Consider the following 23,428-nt stretch of genomic DNA (forward strand, 5'->3'; position numbering starts at 1 on the left):
CAGATTCATGATCAACGAACGCTTTGAATAATTTGTAGCATACCTTTTACTTGTGCAGATATATTGGTGAGTTGAAAAAGTGTGTTCGAAACAAGGCAAAGCCCGAAGGATCACTTATGGAGGCATGGGTCGCATATGAGTCACTTACTTTTTGTGCAATGTATCTTGAAGATGTTGAGACAGCTTTCAATCGTCCTCAACACAATAATGACGGTGGTGTCAGAAAAGAAAAACTGTCTGTTTTTGCTCAAATTGCGTGACCATTCGGTGATCCTGTAAAAGGTGAATCGTTTACCAAAAAGGACATGGAGGTAGCGCATTGGTTCATACTCAATAATTGTGATGATGCTTTGCCATACTTTGAAGAGCATGAACAATTGATGAAGCGGGACCATCCTTCACATTTATATGCCAAGAAGCACCGTGACTTGTTTCCTTCGTGGTTTCACGCACATGTAAGTTATATGTGGTTTGAATTGAGCATATTTTCCAACTTGTTCATGCCCGTCTTTAAATTTGGTTACACTAACAGGTTAACTTTTTGTATATGTTATATTAGGTGAACAAATTGAAGGAATTGAATTCACCTTCTTACGATGAAGAATTATATAACTTGGCGAGAGGACCGCTGCAATTGAATTGTTCTCGAGTTGTCATGTCAACGAGATCAAGTTCTTGGGGGAAACACGTGATGACAAGTTGTCTACTCAAAATAGTGGTGTCCATGTCCCGGGTGCAGGCGACAGTGAAGACATTGATTTTTATGGCAAACTAACTAGTGTAGTACAATTGCTTTACAAAGACAGGTGTCAAGTGATATTGTTTAAGTGTCTTTGGTTTGATACAAACCCATATAACCGAACGAGTGTTAAGCGAGACCATGGTTTACTATCAGTAAACACTACGAGACATTGGTACGATGAAGACCCATACATTTTGGCAACAATGGAAAAACAAATATTCTATCTAGACGACCCTAAAGCTGGCAATGGTTGGAAAGTAGTTCAGAAGATTGATCGAAGAGGGCTATATGATATTCCAGAAGTAGATCATGATGACAATGATGACAACGTCGCTGACCAACAATTATCATCTTCGATAGAAATTGGTGAAGAAACACTCCGAGATACTAATATTGTCCAAGAATCGTTTGACGTACCTAGAGTTCCCGAATTCAAAATATCAATTAACCTTGGTGATCTGCCTCAATACAATGCACTAGAAGAGGCAAACAAAGATGAAGACGAATGGGAATCCAGAAATGATAGTAGTGAGGATAGCGAGAGTTATTATCGTAGTTCGGATGAGGATTAATATAAACTTGTGAAGGAAAAAGCAGGAGGCTAAGGGTTTAACACCGCTTCTCATATACCCAACTCTAATATTCCCAACAAATCATCTGATCGTCTCCATTCTTTGATCAGGTATTTCTAGATGTGATTTGTTTTTTTTTTTTTTTTTTTGGCATTCAATTCATTTGATTTGGTTTTTTTATAATTCAAAATGTATTATGTTTGTTTGTGATTGTTCGGTGGTTTACTTGTTTTTTGTCTTGATTAAGCATTGTAAATGTAATCGATTTTGCTTGTGTAAAGTCAATTTTTTGTGATTGATATGGTTTGTGTTTGTTGGTACAATGTTGCAGTTCTCATTGGTCTCTACGGGTTTCAGCATTATCTTTCCATGTTGGGTTCGATAATTCTAATTCCACTAGTCATAGTGCCGGCAATGGGTGGTACTTATGTGAGTAGTTATGCACATATATTATTTTATGTTATGCTTTTGTTTACTGGAGGGTACAGTGTTGGATAGTTTGAACTGACTGGATTTAGAGTATGTAGGAGGATACTGCAAATGTTGTCTCCACAGTGCTTTTTGTTTCGGGAGTGACTATAAGAATTCATGTGATACAGGGCCCGTCATTTGTTTACCTAGCTCCTGCATTGGTGATAATCAACTCCCCAGAATTTCAAGGACTCAATGGAAATGTATGCTTCTGTTCTTGCTTTTGTTTAGTTTGATTGGGAGCTTAGTGAATATCTTTTTGTATTTACCACAGGCCCTTCAATAGTTAAGTGTTCAGCCAAAACAAAGTGAATTTTGTTAGTGTTGTCTTATAAAATTTCCAAATGCTTTAAATAGCACACATCTTAGTGATTACTACAGGCGTGATGTCTGCCATCTAATAATGTTGTTTGCTTTTGTTCTTTCTGTCCTTTGTTGATTAGCTCGTACAGTTATATTATTAGAAGTTTCGTTTTGTTGCTTCAGTTTAAAATTTGCATTTTAATAGCTCACATCGTTCAAAATAGGCTTGAGAAGGGCATCTGTAGATTTGGCACTAAAGTACTGACATCCCTTACATTGATATGATTTTAGGGAAAAATTCAAGGTTGTGAGCATCGATACAAATGGTTACATTTGGGGCTTTCCTGGTGCTAATCGAGTAAATTTTGCAGAGGAAAATTCAGGCTCTATCTTGAGAGCGCACAACTATAACCAGCCCATCAGTTGCTACATTAAATGGAAGAAAAACTAGAAGCCATGTCATTTCTGAACCTGCTGCAGCTCCCTCCATGCTTCTTCAGGTAATCTAATTGTTCTCATTGTCTTCCTTTCCTTCATCTTGTTTCTGATAAAAGAAAATTGTAACAAAGAATCGCATGTGTGTATGAAACTTCACAACAAAGCCTCCTTCCCCCCGAAAGTCTCGTGGCCTCTCCTACCTTTTTAATCTTTTATGTATAAGTTTCATAGTTCTGCAACTGATGCTTGCCTATCCATGTTTCTGGTTTGTGATATTTTTTGGACCGCACATCATCAATTATGCACCATTCAGCCAGGTTTTGCACGATAAAAGCCCGAGCGTTTGAAGTAACACAAGAGATGGTAGAAGAAAAGAGAGAAAAACTACTTAGGTCAATCTGGAAGATGGAAAGACGATGGCATTCTGGCAAAAGCACTTCCTACCAGCAATATTTTCTCTGACAGATAGAGCCTGTAGTTTAACATGGAAGAAAAATTGTAACTTTGTAGGTGGCGCTGCTGTTACTTGTATGCCATCTTTTGTCATACGATTTCATTTGTGGAGTTAGCAGAATATGTTCCATTAGTTCTTTTCAATCTTCAGCATTATCCATTATTTATTCCAAATCAATAAATTTCAGTCTGTATATTCTCAGTAATCATTTCTCACATCATATTCTTTCGGCATTATGTATCTGCATCACTATATTCGCTGAATGCAGCTATTTTCCTTATAAAAACTTGATTACTAAACGTTGTAACATAGCTTCAGGTTTTTAATATAATCTGTAACTGGAAAGATATGCAAGTTTTGCACAAACATACGTAATAGTAACTTTCAAACCGTTACACATTTTTTACAATAACGCTCAATCGCAGAGAAGATCAAAGTAACATTTGCATTATACGAATCAGATAGTTTAGAACACGAGAGTTGACACAAATCTCTACTCTCGAGATAGATTAAGCGCTGCCACATTTCTGGCCAATTCATCTAAAACAGGGTAGGATTCTCTCTCAAGGTCTGCCACACTTGAATTCAAGTATGTACAGACAACTTCTAGTGCAATCTCCAGAACTTGAAACTCAAATGGGAGATCACACTGCACACCTTTAACGGCTTCAGAAACTGGTAACCATTGCCTTCTGGTTGAAACATTCATTCCACTATCTTGTTCATCAAGTGGACTTGCTTCATCTATCCTGGATTGCCTTTTCTGAGGAAGTTGTTACCTTTGCTGATCCGCAAATGGAAGAACCTCCTGCTGAAGAGAATCAAGCAACAAAACCTCTTCCGCTGTAACTATAGCCTTTATAAACTCTAAATTAACCACCATGGCCTTCTCCCTAGCTGCAATTGAAATGAGAAAACATATTTCCGTTGGTCATCATGGTCTGCTATGGCTACACAATTAAAAGCCAGCAAATAAAGTAACCCTAACCTTAATGTAGCTGCAATGCTTAATAAAATTTGCAAAACCCAGAAGAGAATTCACATATCAAGTAAGGTAATTCACAAAATAAGATAAAAAAAGGGGAGGAGGAGTACCAAGGATGCTGTAGGAATGGGAGAAGACAGGGCCGAGAATCCTCAAGTCCTGGGCGGGAATGGCCGCGCGTCGAATAATAGCATTCTTGTCACACTCGACGAGCTCTGATCCCCGAAACGGTGAAACCGCATACAAAGCTTGGCTCCCCCGGCCTTCTTCTTCCCCTTCATGCCACCGTCGCCAGCAACAGTCGCGCTCAGACTGTTATTATTGTTGTTGGTATTGGTATTGTTGATATTGACATTGTTGGAGGGCGGAGGAGATCTAATCGACCGCGGCGGGGAGGGAAAAGGGGAAGGGGGAGGACCAATGAACTTCTTGGGGCGGCGCCGGATGCTGTTGCTGCGCTTGAAAGAGAATTGGTTGTCGTTGGGAAGTCATGTACACCCAAGGGTTTCAGTTAGAACTTATTCTTGTTGGAGTTAATGTACTCTGGTTTCAAATTCATAGTCGTTGGGTAGTCCCAAGGGTGATGCCATTTGAACGTAATTATCCTAAGTAATCATTCTAAGTAATCACCCTAATATTGTTTATTATGGGGATTTTAATTCCAATTTTACGCCTTTAAATATCAAAACTATAAAAATAATTCTTCCACCGCTTTCTTTCTAACATCTTGGCCGATGGCAGCAGCTCCATAGCCTGGCAAAAAAAAATTATTTTGTACTCATAAGCAAAATGGCAAAAAAATAAAATAAAAAAATAAATAAAGAAGACTTTGCAAGACGTAGGTATGACTACGTCGTGCAAAGTCTTCTTTTTGTTTTTTTGTTTTTTTCCCTTTTGCTTTTCTTTTGGGGTTCTTGCATTGCCTTTTTCTTTTGTGGTATCCACTTGTATAAATGTTTTAAATTGATGATCAAATTGGTTCATTGTATTCATATAGGGTTAAGGAGCGTAGTTGTAAAAAATCATCAAAATTGGAGTTAAAATAACCGTTAAATCGTGATTTTTCGTTTATAGCCGTCGAAAAAGTTTGTCCCTTTACTTGATCTCTGAATGTTTGTTTTTTGAGATTTTTGGCGTATGCGTTTTCGAAGCATATACAAACAAGTTTGATGGTTGGATCGTTGAAACTAGTTTCGTACAATGCATATCCCATCAAAACATTAGATTCACTAACACTTGAAGTTTATTTATACATTCATTAAGTATAACATAAGATTTTGTGGTATCCACTTGTGTCAATGTTTTAAATTGACGATCGGATTGGTTGATTGTATTCATATAGGGTTAAAGAGTGTAACTGTAAAAAATCATCAAAATCAGAGTTAAAATAACCGTTAAATCCTGACTTTTCGTTTATAAACATGGATAAAGTTTTGTCCCGTTACTTGATCTCTGAATGTTTTTTTTTTTACGATTTTTAGCGTATACGATCTCGAAGCATATACAAACAAGTTTGACGGTTGGATCATTAAAACTAGTTTCGTACAATGCGTATCCCATCAAAACATTAGATTCACTAATACTTGAAGTTTATTTATACTTTCATTAAGTATAACATAAGATTTTGTGGTATCCACTTGTGTCAATGTTTTAAATTGATGATTGAATTAGTTCATTGTATTCATATACGGTTAAAGAGTGTAGCTGTAAAAAATCATCAAAATTGGAGTTAAATTAACCGTTAAATCGTGATTTTTCGTTTATATCCGTTCAAATGTTTTGTCCCGTTACTTGATCTCTGAATATTTTTTTTTTGCAATTTTTGGCGTATGTGATCTCAAAGCATATACAGACAAGTTTGACGGTTGGATCATTAAAACTAGTTTCATACAATGTGTATCCCATCAAGTTCAATGGTATATATATTTACAAAGTAGATTTTAATTTATTTATTTTGTACTTATAACACTTAAGAAATTCAATGATATATATGTAGAAAAAATTATTGTGGGTTTTTGTTAGAAAAATATATTATTGTGGAATTTATTTAAAAAAAATTAATTTTGAAAGGAGGAAAATCACATTTTCAGTCATTTTTATAATAATTTTGTTTTTTGAAAAAATATTTTGCGTGTCCCCTTAATGTGATCGTTGCGCAAAACCACTTTGCACGACGTCAAATTGTATAACTACGTCGCGCGAGTTGTGATAAATTTGGCGGTCCAATAGTGAAAAGTAGGCGTTTTTTTTTTCTTTCAATTTTCCAAGTTTTGACAAAATAATTGAACCCTCCCTCTTTCTTTCCCTGTAGACCCCAGATCTTGAACCCTCCCTCCCAAATCTTGAACACTGCCTCTTTCTTTCCCCATAAACCCCAAATCTCCTTCTCTTTCTTTCCCTCTTTCTTTCCCCGTTGACCCCAAATCCTGTCTTTCCTTTTGGGTCGTCGAACCCAAACCTTGAACCCGAACGACAGGCCGCCACGGGAATCTCGAAGCCGACGCAAATCAAGTCCCAAAATCAAGGTAAGGGTTTCTGATTTTCAATGGGTTTTTGTTATTTAGGGTTTTTGTCACAAATTTATCTGTTACCAAATTGCTGCATTATTTCAACTTGTGGCCTTTTGAGCGTGGGGAGACCTGCATTGAGTGAGTTAAACTAACAACAAAGTATAAGTTGGTGTGTGATTTGTGTGCTGGGAAGAAACCACGTTTGAATTAAAGGATATTATTGGATAATTTCATGGTAACCATCATAATTTCAGCAGAAAACACGTTTGAATTAAAGGATATTATTGGTTTGTGTTCGTTTCTGAATTTGATAATTTGATTAGTTGGGGAATTGGATCTCAAAAGAGTGATTTCTTTACGTGCATAATTGTGGTCAAGTTGTAGGTTCCCATTTAATTGCAATCATTGCATATCTTGAGTACTAGGGGTCAACATGTTAAATTAAGTTTCTGGTAAACATGTTTTTTTTAAGACTTAGAATTCTTCGATTTGTTTTTTTTTTAGCATGCCTTCAAGAAAGGTGCCCTTAAAGCCCCTGAAACTAACAACAAAGTATAAGTTGGTGTGTGATTTGTGTGCTAGGAAGAAACCACGCTAACCATGATACGAAATATCTCTAGGTGTGGTTTACTAAAACATCATATTTTATTTACCACGAGTTGGGATTGATTGTCATTGCCTGCAAGTCACCACTTATGCTAACAAATGTAAACTCTTGTGGCAAGAGTTTGAGCAGATGTTGATAAATGTTTTAACACTTGCTAGCACAAGGAAGTGATTCTTTTGTCTCTGTTTCTCCTTTCTGGTATTTGGATTCGGTGAGGTCTTTAAGCTTCTGGACCTATCAATTACTCTGAACCAGCCTTTTTCTTACTAACCAAGTCCATTCTATTTTTGTTTTCTTAGTAATAGAATGGCCTTTCTCTTGCACAGATTGATGTTAATAATTATATATTAGTTTGTTTGTAGGTTGTCATTTGAAACCCTTTTCTTGCTCTTTTAACTATTTTTGAGTATTAAAAGAATGAAAATTAAAAATAATCTGCAAATTGTGCACATATGAGTGGCAAAACAACTTGCTTACTGTTTCTAGATCTTCAAAGACAAACCTGATGTATAGGGTTAAGTTTCCTTTTCGAAGAAATGAAAAATTGACTACGGCAAAGATACATAGTTGTATGTGGCGGGTGGTTGTTAATTACTAATGTTGTCTCACTTCCACCATTTGACAATATATCATACAATGCAGAATGCAAACATAGATTTTTGCTTTCTGTCATATATGTTTATTCCACTATTAATATATCATACAGTGCATAATGCAAACATTGATTTTTGGTTTTTGTCATTTATGTTGATTCCACTGTTAATAATATGTCTACCTTGATTGTGCAGGTGTTCATTTTGTACATTGTAACGGTATCATTACTTTTTGACATCCTTGCTCTAGCAATCCTTAAAGGTGTGGATTGTTTTTTACATTCTTTTTATTTGCAAAGTTATGTTTCATAATCATATCTTGCCTTTTGTTTCTTTAATCGTCTCCATACTGCTGGTCTTTAGTTATCTTGTTTTCTTTCATGCAGTTGTCTATTTGTACAGGATAAGTCTTTCATATATCTAGCCGGCCTACTACAGGTAAAATGTGTGCAATCAAAGCATTCCATCTAACCAAAGATTTTGAAGAACTATAGCTATTTACTTTCCCCAGGCACTAAATTCTAAATGTTGTTCTCTCTTTCAGTTTTATTTTATTATTATTTTTATATTCATGTTATTTCTTTTTCAAGTATTGCATTGAAAGGGTTTACCTTTCTTACTTAACATTCTCTAATTATAATGCGGAATGGGAAGATTCATTACATTCCTACTTATAGATGTCGTAGTTGATTACTCGTCGTCGGAGTGTGACCAATGCACCTCCCGCATTATCAGCATCTATTGCTTCAGCCGTGAATGCACCATTGATTGGGGAGCCTACACCTAATGTTAAGGCTACTTCTACGACTTCCCAGGTGCCCGTCTCATCGACGTCATCAGTGTCCGTTGAGTTGCTCAATGCACGGCGACCTCACCGACGCTGTCGCGACCCGGAGCCTTTTGATCAAACTTCCTCGGCATCCAGAGTTGAGGGTGAGGCCTCCCAGCCACCAGGTAGTTTTTTTTCTAATTCTCACTACGTTGTATTTTTTTTCATTTTAAAACTATTATTTTTATGATGGTGAAAATTTGCTGGATTGTGAAAATGTGTTGCGAGTTGTGAATTACTATTATTTTAATGTTTTAAGGTTTTGGGAAATGCTATACTACTAGGGGAGGTTGTGTCGAATTTTTTGTACAAATTTAAGCTTAGGGTTTTCACTATTTAAGTATTTTTGGCCAGCTAAAAAAAAAAACCAGGGGGCCTAGTCGAATGCTGAAGGAGTTACAGGGCGTACGTCAGAACAACTCCAAGATCAAGATTGTGTTTGACCTGCTACATTGTGGAGTGGCTACCTCACAGTAGCATAGCGGTGTTGCTAGTAATTGTGGTGTTGTTATTCGAGATAATTATCCTTTTCAGCGGGAGTCTTGGGCACAAATTCCTAAGGAGACGAAGATACTGGTGCAAGACAAGTTGTCGGTTAGTATATTAATTTTTAGCCTTTATCATTTTTTTAATTTTGTGTACAAATATTAAAAACCAAAATATATTATCTTAATATTATTAAATTTGTTACTATTATTTTATTATTTTTCATATTTGTAGTGCGTTTATGATCTTAAGGGCATATCCCCTGAGGTCATGGTCTACTTAGAGGAGACCTTAGCAACCCGGTACAAACAATGGAAGAACAATTTTCACAAACATTTTAAGCGATGGGATGATCCAGAGATTGCTCGCCTACATGTTCCAAACGAGTTGAAGGACCGGCCAGAGGATTGGGAATGGCTCTACAAACATTTTACGGACCCAAAATTTGTGGTATGTATATAATATTTTAATAATAATTTATTATTGTACATGTTATTTTTTCAAGCTTTTTTTATTAATTTATTTTAAATAGTCGCACTAACATGTATATTGTACGTTTAACAGAAGAAATCTATTGCTGGCCAGAAAGCTCGGGAGTCAAAGACACTTTTCCACCATTCTGGTTCGCAACCCTTTTTGTATAGGCTTGAGGCACGACGTGAGGTAAAAGTATATTAACTTTGAAATTTTATATAATTTATTTTTTTATTATTGATTAATAAAATTTTCTTAATGTTTTTTTCTTCAGAAGGGTTCTAAGTTCCCAGAGATCGACATGTTCAAGGACGTTTACGTTCGACCTGGTAATGAGACCACTAAGCAGCTTCATGTAAGTATATGTTATTATTCTTATATGTATGAATCGTTCAAATATTATTTATATTTTGTTATTAAGCATTATATGTTTTTTCTTTATTATTACAGGCTACTATGGAGGAAAAGAGCACTATTATTCTCCATGAAGCAGCATCGCAGCTTCCCCCGGAGACCCCGATCGAGGACGTCATGGTACTTGAGGATGCAGGTTTTCAGATCATGACTGATGTCCTGAATTAGAACTATGGTCGTCGTCGTGGCAAGGTTGTTCGGGGTATGGGGAAAGCGTGGATTCGTGAGACGAGTGCTTCTTTTTCTAGATCGAACATAACAAAGGTCGATGCATTGAAGGCGGAAGTGACGCAGTTGAGGACCGAGGCCGAGCAGATGAACGCGCAGCTGAGGGCCCAGGGCAAGGAGATGAGGACCTGTGTCGAGAGGGTGCAAGAACTTGTACAAGCCATATAGATGTCCGGCCTCCAAATCTCCCTACTAGCACCTCATCTTGCTCCACCTTCAACCTCAGAGCCACCTTGCCATGCCGATACCCAGTAGCCTGATATATTAAACCTAGTTCTAGTTCACTTGTAGTTTTTTCTTTTTTGTTCGAACATCTTGTATGTACATTTTCAAATATTTTATAATTTAATACTTTTGCTTGGTTAATTAATTATTCTTTAGAATTTAATTACAATATTTATCAAAAATTAAAAAAAAATTATTTTTCACTAATTAAAAAAAAAAAGGGTTTGCGCGATGCACGCCTTAGGATATGCATCACGCAAAGTATCTTTGCACGACGTAGGACGCGTGTCGCGCAAAAGTACTTTGTACGACGTAGGTTGTGTATCACACAAAGTGGCTTTGCGCGACGCAAGTTATTTATTCGTCGTGCAAACCCTAGCATCACTGCCTTGGCGCAACGGTTAGCGCACAACGAAGATTGCGTCGCGCAAACCCTTGCCCAACGATTTTTGACTTTGCGCGACGAATGTACGTACGTCGCACAAAGTGTTTTTTTTACTAGTGGATGTTAAGAAAAAAAAGGTAGCATTTTCCATAAACTAGAAGTATACATCACTATCCTAAAATTTGTATCTTCCCCAACTCTTTCTCTTCCAAAATCCTAGATCTAAAAAATCACAATCGTCAGCCCTTTGCTTCGACTCAGAGTCAGCGGCAGCCCTCTGTCCCTTCATTCCAATTGTTTTTCCTATCGTCTATTACGCCCTCTCCCACACGCTGAGCCACCACTCTCCCTCCGCTTCCCCAAACTCGTGCCATGCCACCCGTCCCCCGCCTCACCTTTATCCCCTTCATTTTCCTTACCTCATGCGACCATGATTTTCCATAATCGGAGTAAGGCAAATCGAAATATGAATACCTCAAAAGTGCGGTCATAGACTCAACACCTATGGTCGAATTCAACTGCATAAATAGACTAGTGATGCCACCATCATCTTGTGTTCTAGAAAGGTAGACGAAGTCCGTTGACTTCGCTGAGATTGACCATTATTGTTCCGCAAGACATGGAAATCTAATTCAGTAGGGGTTAGATAGTTTCCATATTCTTGGAGATTCCTACAATCTAGAGATTAGCCTACATTGCAAGTAATCATACTCCTAAAAGGAAGCAATATCTATCTCTATATATTTTTTAAGGATTCTCCTGGTTTAATATGGATCATATATCCTAAAAAGTCTTAATCCCAACTAGCTAGTATAAATACACCCATCTAGGGTTCATATCTGGTAACGCAAATATCGCGCACTTGAATGTCTTACCCACTGTTTAAGTCTTATATATTACTTACTAACTTGATCGTTGGTCAATATCCCACCTGTTCCAAGTTGTGTACGATCGTTTGTTCTTTTACAAGTAGTTGTGTTTGTACATCTCCTTCACACATGGTGGTGCGCAAATTTAGTTTCGACACCTCGCACCTCCCTTCACCATCCCATCTCCCACCATTTTGCAGATAGCCCTTCGTTTGACAAAGTTTTTCCTTATCCTAGCCTATGCTCTTGTGGGCTAGATTTGTGGGTTTGGGCACGATTTGTGGTTGTTGTGGGTTGGATCCACTTGTTAGGACTGGTTGTCCAAGGGGGCTTTGTGCTTCTTAGCCGACCCGCATTACCTGGCCAGATCTGAGGCGGCTCATCTGGTGGATGTTATGGATATCTCTAGGAGCAGTGTGGTCAGCGCTGTGAAATTCAGTTGATTGACGGTTCCTTTCTCGAATTAGCTAGTTTTGGTTAATGTTTTGTGTTGTGTCACTTTGGTGAGTGTGTGATTTCTCTGTTTCAGTGGTAGTGTGATATGACCTTGTTATTTTAACGATGGCTCTATATGTGCATTCGATGCCTGATTTGTGACTTATATTGTCCTTGTACTAAATTATATCATTTGACACGCCCTCAACTTGATATTTCCCGAATACCAGGATAGACACGTATTGGCTGACACCTGAGGGTGACGAAAGCCATTAATTGATACAAAAGCTAAGAATAAGAAATAAATAAGGGTTGAATTTAAAATACAGTGAATTAATAATTTAGGAACATGTTCAGAGCATACAACTAACTAGAGTTCTAAAAGAATTAATGTAAAATTGAATAAATAAGAGGATGTGGGTCATACATCGAGAGGACTCGAATATACCAATGCGAAAGCGTTGACGTCGGGATCGTATACCTCGATTTTAAATCCTGAAAAGGGGCGCAAAACAAGGGTGAGTAAACCAAGTTTATATACATACATAATACAAAAACAGTTATAAACATCCTAACCCCCGAAGTTTTAATAATGAAAACTACTAGCATAATAAATGATAGGTTTACTGAAAACCCTAGCATGCCAAAAATATCTCAAAAGACATATCGAGGAAAAACATCATATAAATCATCGCATGTATCGTCTCGTAAACGCGAGGTGCTGCCAGTAAGATCACTGAATAAATATAACTCCCGGCCCTATGCCAACACCGTGGTCTCTGCACCCGTAGCCAGGATTACCAACTCTCGGCCCAATGCCTACTCCGTGTCCCTCAACCCGTGGCTAGGGATTATTTCTCCAGGCCTATCTGCCAACACTAGATCCTCGTCCCAGGCGGCATAGTGTCCACTAGGTACGCACAAATAGTTACGCCTCTCATAAATAACCACTTCATTGTATAAAGTCATCCATCTTCTATACTATAAAGAGGGGTTTCTAAAACATGTTCTAGCATCCTATCGTCATCCATCAGATAATCTACCAGTTCATGGTTTTTATTCAAAATACGATATATATTAAAATATAGCTCAATATAAGCCAAAAATTAATTCCTTACAAAATAACGAGACGATAATTAACATTTCAGTAAACATGCTTAACATAAAATCAGTTCATAAACTCGTAAGGTATGCATTTCATTTATGCAATTGAACTATAAATTCATGTAATTTTAGAAGGGGTCCACTCACCGTACACCGATGGTGCAAAGCTGTACCAAAAAGGAATAACGGAATCACCGCCAAAAATTGCACCTAATCACATAAAGGAGTACCTTTAGTCAAACTCTATTCAAATGATTAAATTTGGGAAAACGGACTTCAAAAATGGGTCCAGGACGTCGAAATTAGCCTAGGAGAGGTCTAGGACGAAAACCTGAAAAGTCAACCCTAAAAGTCAACGTTGATCGTTGACTGATCAAAGTTAAAGTCAACTCTGACTGTTGACCGAGTCAACGGTCAGAGTCAAAGGTCGATCAACGGTCAGAGTCAAAGGTCAACTAGGTCAAACAGGTCTGGGCTCAGGGTTTGGATCTTGTTTGGGCCTATAGGGCTCTAAGGGTTTTGGGTCTAAAGGGTTTAGGGAAATAGGTTTAGGTTGATGGGTTTTTAGGGTTTTGGGCTTAGAGCCCCAACAGAAATGGCCCAAATGCCATTTTGGTTTTTAAAACAATTTGAATGAAATAACTGAAAAGGAAATGGGTTGAAGAAAGAACGGGCCGAAGGCCCTATTAGCAATGGCTCGAAGGCCTTTGGGTCTTAAAACAATTTAAATAAAAGAGAATAAAAAAAGAAATGGGTTTTGGGGTTGGGCCAACGGCCAGAGGCCCTACAGGGCACGACTTGTAGGCCTTTTTGGGTTTTTAAAACAATTTAACTAAAATGAAAAATGAAACGGGTCAAGGTTTTTGGGCTGAGAAAAAATGGGCTTAAGGCCCGAGGTTAGAGAAATGGCCTGAAGGGCCTGTGCGAAATGAAGAAGAACACCGGAGCTGTAGAAGTTCCGGTCGATTGCAATTATTCACCTTAGACCCTGATCTAGGTACCAAAATGAAGTACTAGACGAGATGGGTGTTTTTATACCTTTGGTTCACCGTAGAACGGTCGGAGGTGATCGAAAATCCCCTCGACAGCCATGGGCTCGCCAGAGATGGGTTTGGCATACCCGAGCCGATTTCCTTCCAAAAACCTTGTAAAAAAAACAATGATTTAAAGCTTAATATATCTCAACCACGCAACAACCAAGACTAATTTGAGGTAATCCGAAGCTTACCTAACCGGAAAATCAAGGGAACTCATCGGAGAGTTCCTGGATTCCACAGTCCCAGCTATGCCGAGAGAGAAATGGAGAGGAAGACGAGGTTGATGATGATGATGATGATTGTCTTCCTCATGCAGGTAAGCAATTGGGTGTGAGTGGGTGTGTGGTGTGTGTGTGTGTGTGTGTGTTGAGCTCGGGCAGAATGGGAGTGCAGAGAGAGAGATCATCAGGAAAAGGAAGAAAGAGATGACTGAGAGGGGAGAGGGAAGAGATGAGAAAGACTCGGGGGAAAAAAGAATCAGAGGTGGGCCCCCCTTGGGCTCACCAATTAAAAACTGAAAACCATTTTTAAAATAAAATGGGGGTGGGGTGTAGCATCATTTACACCTAATTCTAGTACGTGGCAGCCATATAGAAATTGTTTCTCATTTGTTAATTGTGCAAATCTCTTCAAATAAAAAAATTGATCATTGAAGAATATATATATCTATACTTGTACGACATGTCTTGTAAGTTCGGGTTGTGTTATCAAAATCTGTCTAGAAAAAAACAAAAAACTAAAACAAAAATAAAAATAAAACAAAAAAAAAACGAAACAAAAAAAACAAGAAAAACTATACATCACTATTGGAAAGCAAAAGAAAAATATGAAGACACAAAGTTTGTTGGAAGTAGGAAAATGTACCTTTCATGACACGTCCCGACCCCGATATTCCCCAAATACCCGGATAAGCACGTGTTGGCTGACACTTGTTCCTTTAATTCAGCGCATTCCGGATCTAGTTCTTGAGCTTCTCTGACCATGTCTACAAAGATAGGTTTAATCTGAAAATGTGCTAGCCAAGCTCCATGCTCACCTGGTTCCAAATTAACACCAGTTTCCCGAAGAGAAAATAGTAATGGAACGTGTACAGCTTGAAATGATGCAAGCTGCTCGTGATGTTTCCGACTAAGAGCATCAGCCACGGCATTAGCTTGCCCAGGATGGTACTCGATCGAACAGTCATAATCACTGATAAGCTCCATCCACATTCTCTATCTCAAATTCAGCTCATTGTTGGTGAACACATACTTAAGACTCTTATGATCCGTAAAAATACGACATTTCTCTCCATATAGGTAGTGCCTCTAAATCTTCAAAGTGAAAATCACTGCTCCTAACTCCAAATCATGAGTGGGATAATTTTTTTCATAGGTTTTGAGTTGTCTGGAAGCGTAGACGATAACTTTTCCATGTTGCATCAGTACACACCCAAAATCTGATAGAGAAGCATCATTATACACATCAAATTCACCACTGTCATCTGGAAGAGCGAAAACAGGGGCTTGAGTGAGATGTTGCTTAAGCTCCTGAAAACTTTGTTCACAATTTTCATCCCACACAAACTACAAGTCAATTTAGTAAGAGACAAAGCAATTGCAGAAAAATTATGAATAAATCTTCGATAATACCCTGCCAAACCCAGGAAACTTCTCACTTCGGTAACATTCTTCGGTTATTCCCAGTTAAACACTGCTGACACCTTTTAGGGATCCACACTAATTCCTTCGGCAGAAACTATGTGTCCAAGAAAACCAACCTGAGTTAACTAAAACTGGCACATACTGAACTTGGCATAAAGCTGGTTGTCCCTTAGTCGTTCTAGTACTAGTCTCAAATGCTTCTTGTGCTCATTCACACTTCTAGAATAAACTAGAATGTCATTAATGAACATAATCACAAACTGATCCAGGTACGGCCTAAAGACTCTGTTCAACAAATCCATGAATGCTGCAGGTGCATTTGTCAATCTGAAAAGCATAACATGAAATTCATAATGCTTATACCTCGTACGGAAATCAGTTTTCGGGACTTCATCCTCGCAAATCCTTAATTGATGGTAACCCGATTGAAGATCAATTTTGGAAAATACTGATGCGAAAATTTTCTTAACACACAAATTAAACCCTTTTGTTATCAAATTGTAGTATAAATGCAAGTAGGGATCGTTCTAAACCGGGGATTAGGAGGGCTTGCTAAAACCTCTAAACTGACTTAAAAACATATAAACAAAGTTAAAAACACTAAACTAGACTCAAAGAACTTAAAACAAACTCAAAGGACTCAAAACAAGCTAAAAACGCTCAAATCTGCCTAAAAACACAAACTGAGTAGATTTGGACTCTAACACACTTTTGGGACACCTAAAAACACAAATCAAAACCGATTTTGACTAATAAAACACTTTAAAGTAAAGGGGGTTTTGGTTTTGACGAATTTGAAAACAAAACAAGTAAATTAAAGAACTAATGAAATCTGCACGAATTCGAGTAAATTGAATGGATGGAAGGCTAGCTAGGAGGTTCTTCTCCACACATGACATACTTGCACATAAACCAATTTTCAGTTGTTCTTTTGATCAATCATGAAACTCAACTCCCCAGGTTAATTAAGTCCGCTTAAATTAACCTTCAAGTTCTCCTTAAGTTATTGAATTGGATGGGAAAGCGCATACAACAATTCAAGCATTCTTCAAAAGTTCTTTACGTGAACAGCACAATAAAGATACAATCAAAGACCATTAAGCATTATGAAAACTATAAGTATTGACGAAGCACTCGTTATTATGATGAGCATGAAACTCCTGCCAAGAATTTATTTAACGCGATCATTTATAAGCGACCTCCACTACTTGTGAATATAAGTTTGTAACTATTAGGTGAAACTCCCTTATACTCTAGCATCATATTCATGCATGCAAACTAAGTGTGCATTCTTAATAAACATACACGAATAAGTTATCAAGCAAGCAGTTAAACAAATTGAATTCACAACTTATGAAATCACAACTGAAGGTAATCAAATCATATTGCAAGCATGAACATGGTTTCGAATTCCCCCCTAGCTAAGGGGGGTTTAGTTCCTCATATTCACAAAGCAAAGATAAACAAATTTAAACATTGAAAACAAAAGAATGAAAACACCTAAAATCGCTCCAACAATCCAACTTGAATGGCAAGCACGTCCAAGGGTCCTCATTCTTCTCTTTGTTGTGGCACAAGGTGTGGTTTGATGGATGAGTGGTAAATTATGGTGGTGGATGGATATAGGTGAGTTATGGTGAATGGTGGATGGGTGGATTGTGTTCTCCCTTGTTATGGTGAAGGGTGGATGTATTTATAGGCTAGGGAGAGGGCCACTATCTAATTAAGGTGGTAGTGGTGTATGTTGTGGTAATGAGTGGATGTAATGGGTGTGGTGGATGGATGTTTGGTAATGAGTGGATGTAATGGGTATAGTGGGTGAGTGGATGTAATGGGTATAGTGGGTGAGTGTTTGGTAATGAGTGGATGTAATGGGTGTAGTGGATGAATGTTTGGTAATGAGTGGATGTAATGGGTGTAATGGATGGATGTTTGGTAATGAGTTGATGTAATGGGTGTAGTGGGTGAGTGTTTGGTAATAAGTGGATGTAATGGGTGTAGTGGATGGATGTTTGGTAATGAGTGGATGTAATGGGTGCAGTGGGTGAGTGTTTGGTAATGAGTGGATGTAATGGGTGTAGTGGATGGATGTTTGTAGTTGTAGGTCAAAACACTTGCACACACACATGCTGATTTCTAGCTTTCTAATCTTCAAAAACGTCCATCCTCATGTCTCCATGCTTGCACTATCCAATCTTGGCCCAAAAATGCTCCAAAATGCTCCAAATAGCACTTTGTTGCCAACGTTGTTATTTGAACCTACAAACACACGAAAATAGCTTAAAGTACTAAAATAACTAGAATTAAACTAAGTAAATGCCAAGAAACAAGCTAACTAAGTTGCATAAATATGCACCTATCAAATACCTGAGCACCTTTCAATTGATCAAACAAATCATCGATCTGATGCAGAGGGTAACGATTCTTTACCGTCACCTGATTCAGTTGCCTATAATCGATACAGAGTCTCATTGATCAATCTTTCTTTCTAACAAAATGAACAGGAGCTCTCCACGGGGATGTACTCGGTTGGATGTAACCTTTGTCTTCTAATTCCTAGAGTTGGATCTTCAATTCTCTCAACTCCACTAGTGTCATTCGATAAGGTGCCAAGGAAAGAAGATTTGTACCTAGGAGTAAATCGATAGTAAACTCAATTTCCCTCACAGGTGGCAACCCTGGTAAATCATCAGGAAACACATCGATGAAGTTTCTTACAACTGGCACTTCTTCTGGACGTAAAGAAGGTTCATCCTTCATAACTACGTGGGCTAAAAACCCCACACAACCCTTATTCAACAACCTAGTTGCTCGAATAGCTAAAATAAGACTATTGGGGAGGACACGTCACTCACCTATAAATGTAACTGATGGAAGTCCTGGCCGATTGAACGTCATAATTTTCTCCCAACATGCGACATTCGCTCGGCGCTTAGATAGCCAATCCATTCCCAGAATGACATCAAACTCCGTGAATTTGAAAGGAATTAAATCAATCTCTAAGTTTTCCCCTTCAACAATAACTGGACAATGCTGATATTGCCATTGAGCACAAAACAATTCACCACTTGGCATTTGAATCAGCATATCAAAACCTAGTGGCTGAGGTTGAGAAGGTATAACCGGAGCAAAAGATGAAGAAATAAAAAACTGTGTAGCACCCGGATCAATTAAAACTCTAGCCTAACTATTACAGACAGGTAACGTACCGGTGATAACTCGAGGATCCTGATCAGCTTCCTGCTGAGTCATGGCGTTCATACGTCTATGAACCTGATACCCCGTATTATTGTTCCGACCGCCATGACCTCTAGAACCATGTCCTGCTCTGTTCCCCTGATTACTGTTACCAGAAGATGTTCCAGCCTGCTGCTAGGTCGAAAACTAAGCACTTCAGCTGTCATTTCCTCTAAAGTTCTGATTAGTACTGCTACCATAACTCCGACTACTACTGCCACTGCCATCACAGCTCTGTCGGGCGCCAAAATTCTGAACTGGCTTATATCCACTGTACTCTGAGCCAGAGATAAAATCACCAGGTGATGGTGCTGAAGAACAATCACGAACAAAATGCCCGGCGCCACCGCACCTGTGACAAACCACATCAGTTATCCCACAATTCCCTCGATGACGTACCCACATTGATTACAGACTAGTTAACTCAGAGTAAAATGATCGAAAGATCGTCTCGCTGACTCGTTGCCTGAGCTTTCACTAGACGACCCTGAACCCCGATCTGGTCGTTTAAAGGAAAAAGAATGTCTGAGACCTACAGAACTAGAAGGCCCCACTAATTCTCTGGTACTTCATGACTGGAAATTCCGACTCCTCTAATTTTAATTCCGATGTTTATTTTGTCTCTGGGGCTGGATCCAAGTATGAGGTTGATCATGTATCTCTGTATCCCACTTAGACTGTTTTATACTCAGACTTATCTCGATTACTTCTTCATAAGTTATGGGTCTTTGAGCAGCTACCAATGTACTGTACTCTTGGTTCAATGCAAGCATCGCCTGATTCATCTATGCTTGTGGATTATCATAAGTCTCATCATGATGCTTAGGCAAGCGCCTGAAGGTACTGTCAAATTCTGTGATATTGAGGTTCTCCTGTCAGAACTCTAAATACTTCTGCCTCTTCCTCAATCTGTAGCTGGAGCTTAGAAAGTAATTAATAAAACGTTTCCTGAAGGCAGCCCATGTCATCCAATAACCAGGTGGACGAGATTCCTTCGTTGATTTCAACCAACTCCTAGCATCACCCTAAATGAAGAAACTTGCAGTGTTTGCCCACTAATTTAGTGTACACTTCATAGCCTCCAAAGTATCCTCCATTTTCTCTAACCATTGCTCAGCCTCCTCACAATTTCCCACAGATTTCAACTCAGTAAATCCATGACTTCTAGAGATTTCTAAATACGTCTGATTCGGCCTATGACCGGGAAGAGCATTCATTAATGCAGAGGTAAACTGCTGGATTCCCCCCATTATAGAAGAATGAGGTCGTTAAGGCACATTCCCACCAGGATTAGCCATGATTCTGACAAAGACAACAAGATTTAGAAATGCTGAAATTTACCAAATTGGTGGAAAGAAACCCTAACCATGCTCTAATACCAATTTGACACGTCCCGACATCGATATTCCTCGAATACTCGGATAGGCACGTGTTGGCCGACACCTGAGGGTGACGAAAGCCATTTATTGAATACAAAAGTAATGATTAGGAGGAAAAATACACATGAATAATCATTAGAATCTAAAGGTAATAAATAAAGTTTAAGGAAAAGTCTAGAGTGCACAGAATACGTTCAAATTTAAAATCACAAAGGGGAAGATCATTACAAGATATCACACAAATGAGTGATAGATAGTTACCGGTAAGGGAATGCCTTATACGTCGTGTCGTAGTCCTTGTTTCTAAGACCTGAATAGGGGCGCAAAACAAAAGTGAGTGGACCAAGTTCATATATACAATAATAATAAAACAGTTATCAAGATACTAACCCCCATAGTTTATATAAAGAAAACTACTAGCATAATAAGTGATAGTTTTACTGAAAACCCTAGCATGCCAAAAATATCTCAAAAGACATGTCGTGGAAAACAAAATATCAAACGTCTCACAGATCGTCTCGTAGCGCGATGTACTACTAGTAAGATCACTACATAAATATAACTCCCGACCCTATGCTAGCACCATGGTATTTGCGCCCGTAGCTAGAGATTACCAACTCCCAGCCCAATGCTTGCTCTGTGTCCCTCAACTCGTAGCTAGGGATTATTACTCCCTGCCTATCTGCCAACACCAAATCTTCGCCCCAGGCGGCATAGTGTTAACTAGGTACACACAAAAAGTTACGCCTCTCATAAATAACCACTTCATAGTATAAAGTCATCAATCGTCTACATTATAAAGAGGGGTTTCTAAAACATGTTCTAGCATCCTATCGTCATCCATCAGATAGTCTACCAGTTCATGATTTTTATAGAAAATACGATATATTAACATATAGCTCAATATAAGCCAACAATTAATTCCTTACCAAAAGCGAGCCGATAAACAACATATTCTGTTGATGCACAAAATCAGTGGGGACTTTGGTACAACATAAAATGTTAAGTTTGTGACCTTTGATAAATTGCTCCAGTCACTAGTGTGGATGAGTATGTAAATGGATAGAGACAGGGAAGCAAACACAAGATGTATGTGGTTCACCTAGATTGGCTACGTCCATGGAGTAAAGGAGTTCTCATTAATTGTGAAGGGTTTACACAAGTACATAGGTTCAAACTCTCCTTTAGTGAGTACAAGTGAATGATTTAGTACAAATGACATTAGGAAATATTGTGAGAGAATGATCTCTATTTATAGAAGAGAGTTTCTAGTTTCATTCTGACATTGACACGTGCCGTGTTGTGATTGGCTTCTGATGTTAACACATGTCGCGCTATGATTGGCTTTTGATGTCGACACGTGTCGTGCTATGATTGACCTCCTGGTTTGAGGGAAACTCTTCTTGGTCCTTGACGGTATAACGTTGACCGATGCTCAGTAGTTTCAGGATTGGTCAAGTATGGTACAAACAATGCTCCCCTAAGTTCCTGAGTGAAGGAAGCTCCTCGGTTGGGGACTTGCAAGATCCAAGCCATTGAGTAATCACGAAACTTCTAAGTACCAAAGTGTGGTATCATTTTCACTTGCCTTATCTGTCTCATATGTAGATGTGGCATCTTCTCTTGAAGTACTTTTCCTCCATCTAGGGGTGCTATTTTTAACCGATGAAGATGCACAAGGTAATGTATCAATTTCACTTGAAGCTTACTTGTAGTTTCGAGCTTGGTCAAGTATGATACAAACCCTATAGTAGGAGCCCCCCAAGTCGCCGAGCTAGGAGATTTGCCAAAGGAGGTAATAGATAAGGTAAGCAATTAGACTTCCAAGCAAGCAACTTGGATCAGAGGTTCGACTTCGGCTTCTGGTTGATTGTTCTCCTTCTCCTTGTGTCGTAAATAGCAACAAGGATAAGGAGAAGCAAATGGAGAAGAGATGATGTGAGATACTTTTGCTTTTGAAGAAGTAACTTTCCACAGGCTTATTCTTGAACTGGGCTGGAGGGTTTTTTGGTTTCTTCCAGAGTATAAGGCCGACTCAAGAATTTGAAGGTCAAATCAAGTCTATCAAATCTATAGTACGTTCGACCCTAATGATATGGGATACTTTTGCTGTCGACAAAGTAATGGGTGTGGTATGGCAAAGTTTTGCTCTTTGGCGATGGTGTCAGCGAAAGGTTGTTGAAGCTTCTCGAGTTCTTCGGATAGGGCAGTGATGCTGGGTTTGGATTTGATTTAAACTCCTCTGTCTAGGTTGTGTAGTTCTGCAGGAAAGGCATCGTGCTATAGTGATCTGTTCCAGCTCATCATTGATCATTCTGCTTCAATCTCTTACAACTTTTGTCCCCGATGCAGGAGTGGAATGCAACCTTTGCATTTAAATGGTCCTTCAGAGCACTACTTCTCAACGACTCATCCATGCGTGCCAACTTCAATGTAAAGCGTCAATATCGTATCAACTATTCTAAGGTATTTGCCGAAGGACTTCGTGACCTTGACAACAGTTAAGGATGAGTACTCAAGAGCAATGTTAGGTAAATAACCATGCAAAGATTCCGGGCACTCAGTTCCAGATCGGAAGTTTGATTTCAGGTTCTGACTGATTGCGTTTTTTCTCCTTGTCCTGCAGGTAAGAGCAAGGGCAAATGAAAAGATAGGGAAAAAGCGTGATATGGGATACTTTTGCTTTTAACCCTAATGATATGAGATACTCTTACTCTGGTGTGGCTTTTTGCATAAGTATTATCGGGGGGGGGAGGGAAAGAAGCTGAGTATTTCGAAAGACTCTGCTGGGAGTGCCATCTCGGATGTGAATAAAAGTTGAGCATTTTTTTTTATTTGCAGGTATGCCTGGCTGTGGAGGATAGAGGTCGACATATATAGGAATTGTCCCAACAGCGAGAAGTAACGTTGTTCCTTTACCCTTATCGGTCATAGCAATGTAGTGGAAACTGCAAGATTCACGTGTTTTAACTTTGTCAAAGCACTTTGAAAAAGTGGTCTGTGGTATC

At 38.6% G+C, this 23,428-nt stretch overlaps 1 protein-coding gene, 3 long non-coding RNA genes and 1 pseudogene across 4 annotated transcripts; 3 read left to right on the forward strand and 2 right to left on the reverse strand.

Moving 5' to 3' along the window:
* Nucleotides 1-2,490: 2,490 nt before the first annotated feature.
* On the forward strand, nt 2,491-3,216 carry LOC126604551 (uncharacterized). The gene is made up of 2 exons (XR_007616685.1): nt 2,491-2,588; nt 2,840-3,216. It is a non-coding gene; the product is annotated as an uncharacterized LOC126604551 (long non-coding RNA).
* Nucleotides 3,217-3,406: 190 nt separating this feature from the next.
* On the reverse strand, nt 3,407-4,690 carry LOC126604550 (uncharacterized). Its single transcript, XR_007616684.1, has 2 exons — nt 4,076-4,690; nt 3,407-3,877 (listed from the first exon to the last, which is right to left on the reverse strand). It is a non-coding gene; the product is annotated as an uncharacterized LOC126604550 (long non-coding RNA).
* A 1,526-nt stretch (nt 4,691-6,216) lies between these two features.
* Nucleotides 6,217-8,632, forward strand: LOC126601108 (uncharacterized). The gene is made up of 4 exons (XR_007615684.1): nt 6,217-6,490; nt 7,871-7,937; nt 8,062-8,113; nt 8,353-8,632. It is a non-coding gene; the product is annotated as an uncharacterized LOC126601108 (long non-coding RNA).
* A 9-nt stretch (nt 8,633-8,641) lies between these two features.
* LOC126601107 (uncharacterized) lies at nt 8,642-10,472 on the forward strand (annotated as a pseudogene).
* Nucleotides 10,473-12,332: 1,860 nt separating this feature from the next.
* Nucleotides 12,333-14,649, reverse strand: LOC126605568 (uncharacterized). Its single transcript, XM_050272975.1, has 4 exons — nt 14,353-14,649; nt 14,163-14,268; nt 13,272-13,334; nt 12,333-12,515 (listed from the first exon to the last, which is right to left on the reverse strand). Exons 1-4 carry the CDS (start codon nt 14,565-14,567, stop codon nt 12,408-12,410), a joined length of 492 nt encoding a protein of 163 aa, XP_050128932.1. The 5' UTR covers nt 14,568-14,649; the 3' UTR covers nt 12,333-12,407.
* Between the last annotated feature and the right edge of the window lie 8,779 nt (nt 14,650-23,428).

Source organism: Malus sylvestris, chromosome 15, assembly GCF_916048215.2.
Source record: "Malus sylvestris chromosome 15, drMalSylv7.2, whole genome shotgun sequence".
Taxonomy (NCBI): domain Eukaryota; kingdom Viridiplantae; phylum Streptophyta; class Magnoliopsida; order Rosales; family Rosaceae; genus Malus; species Malus sylvestris.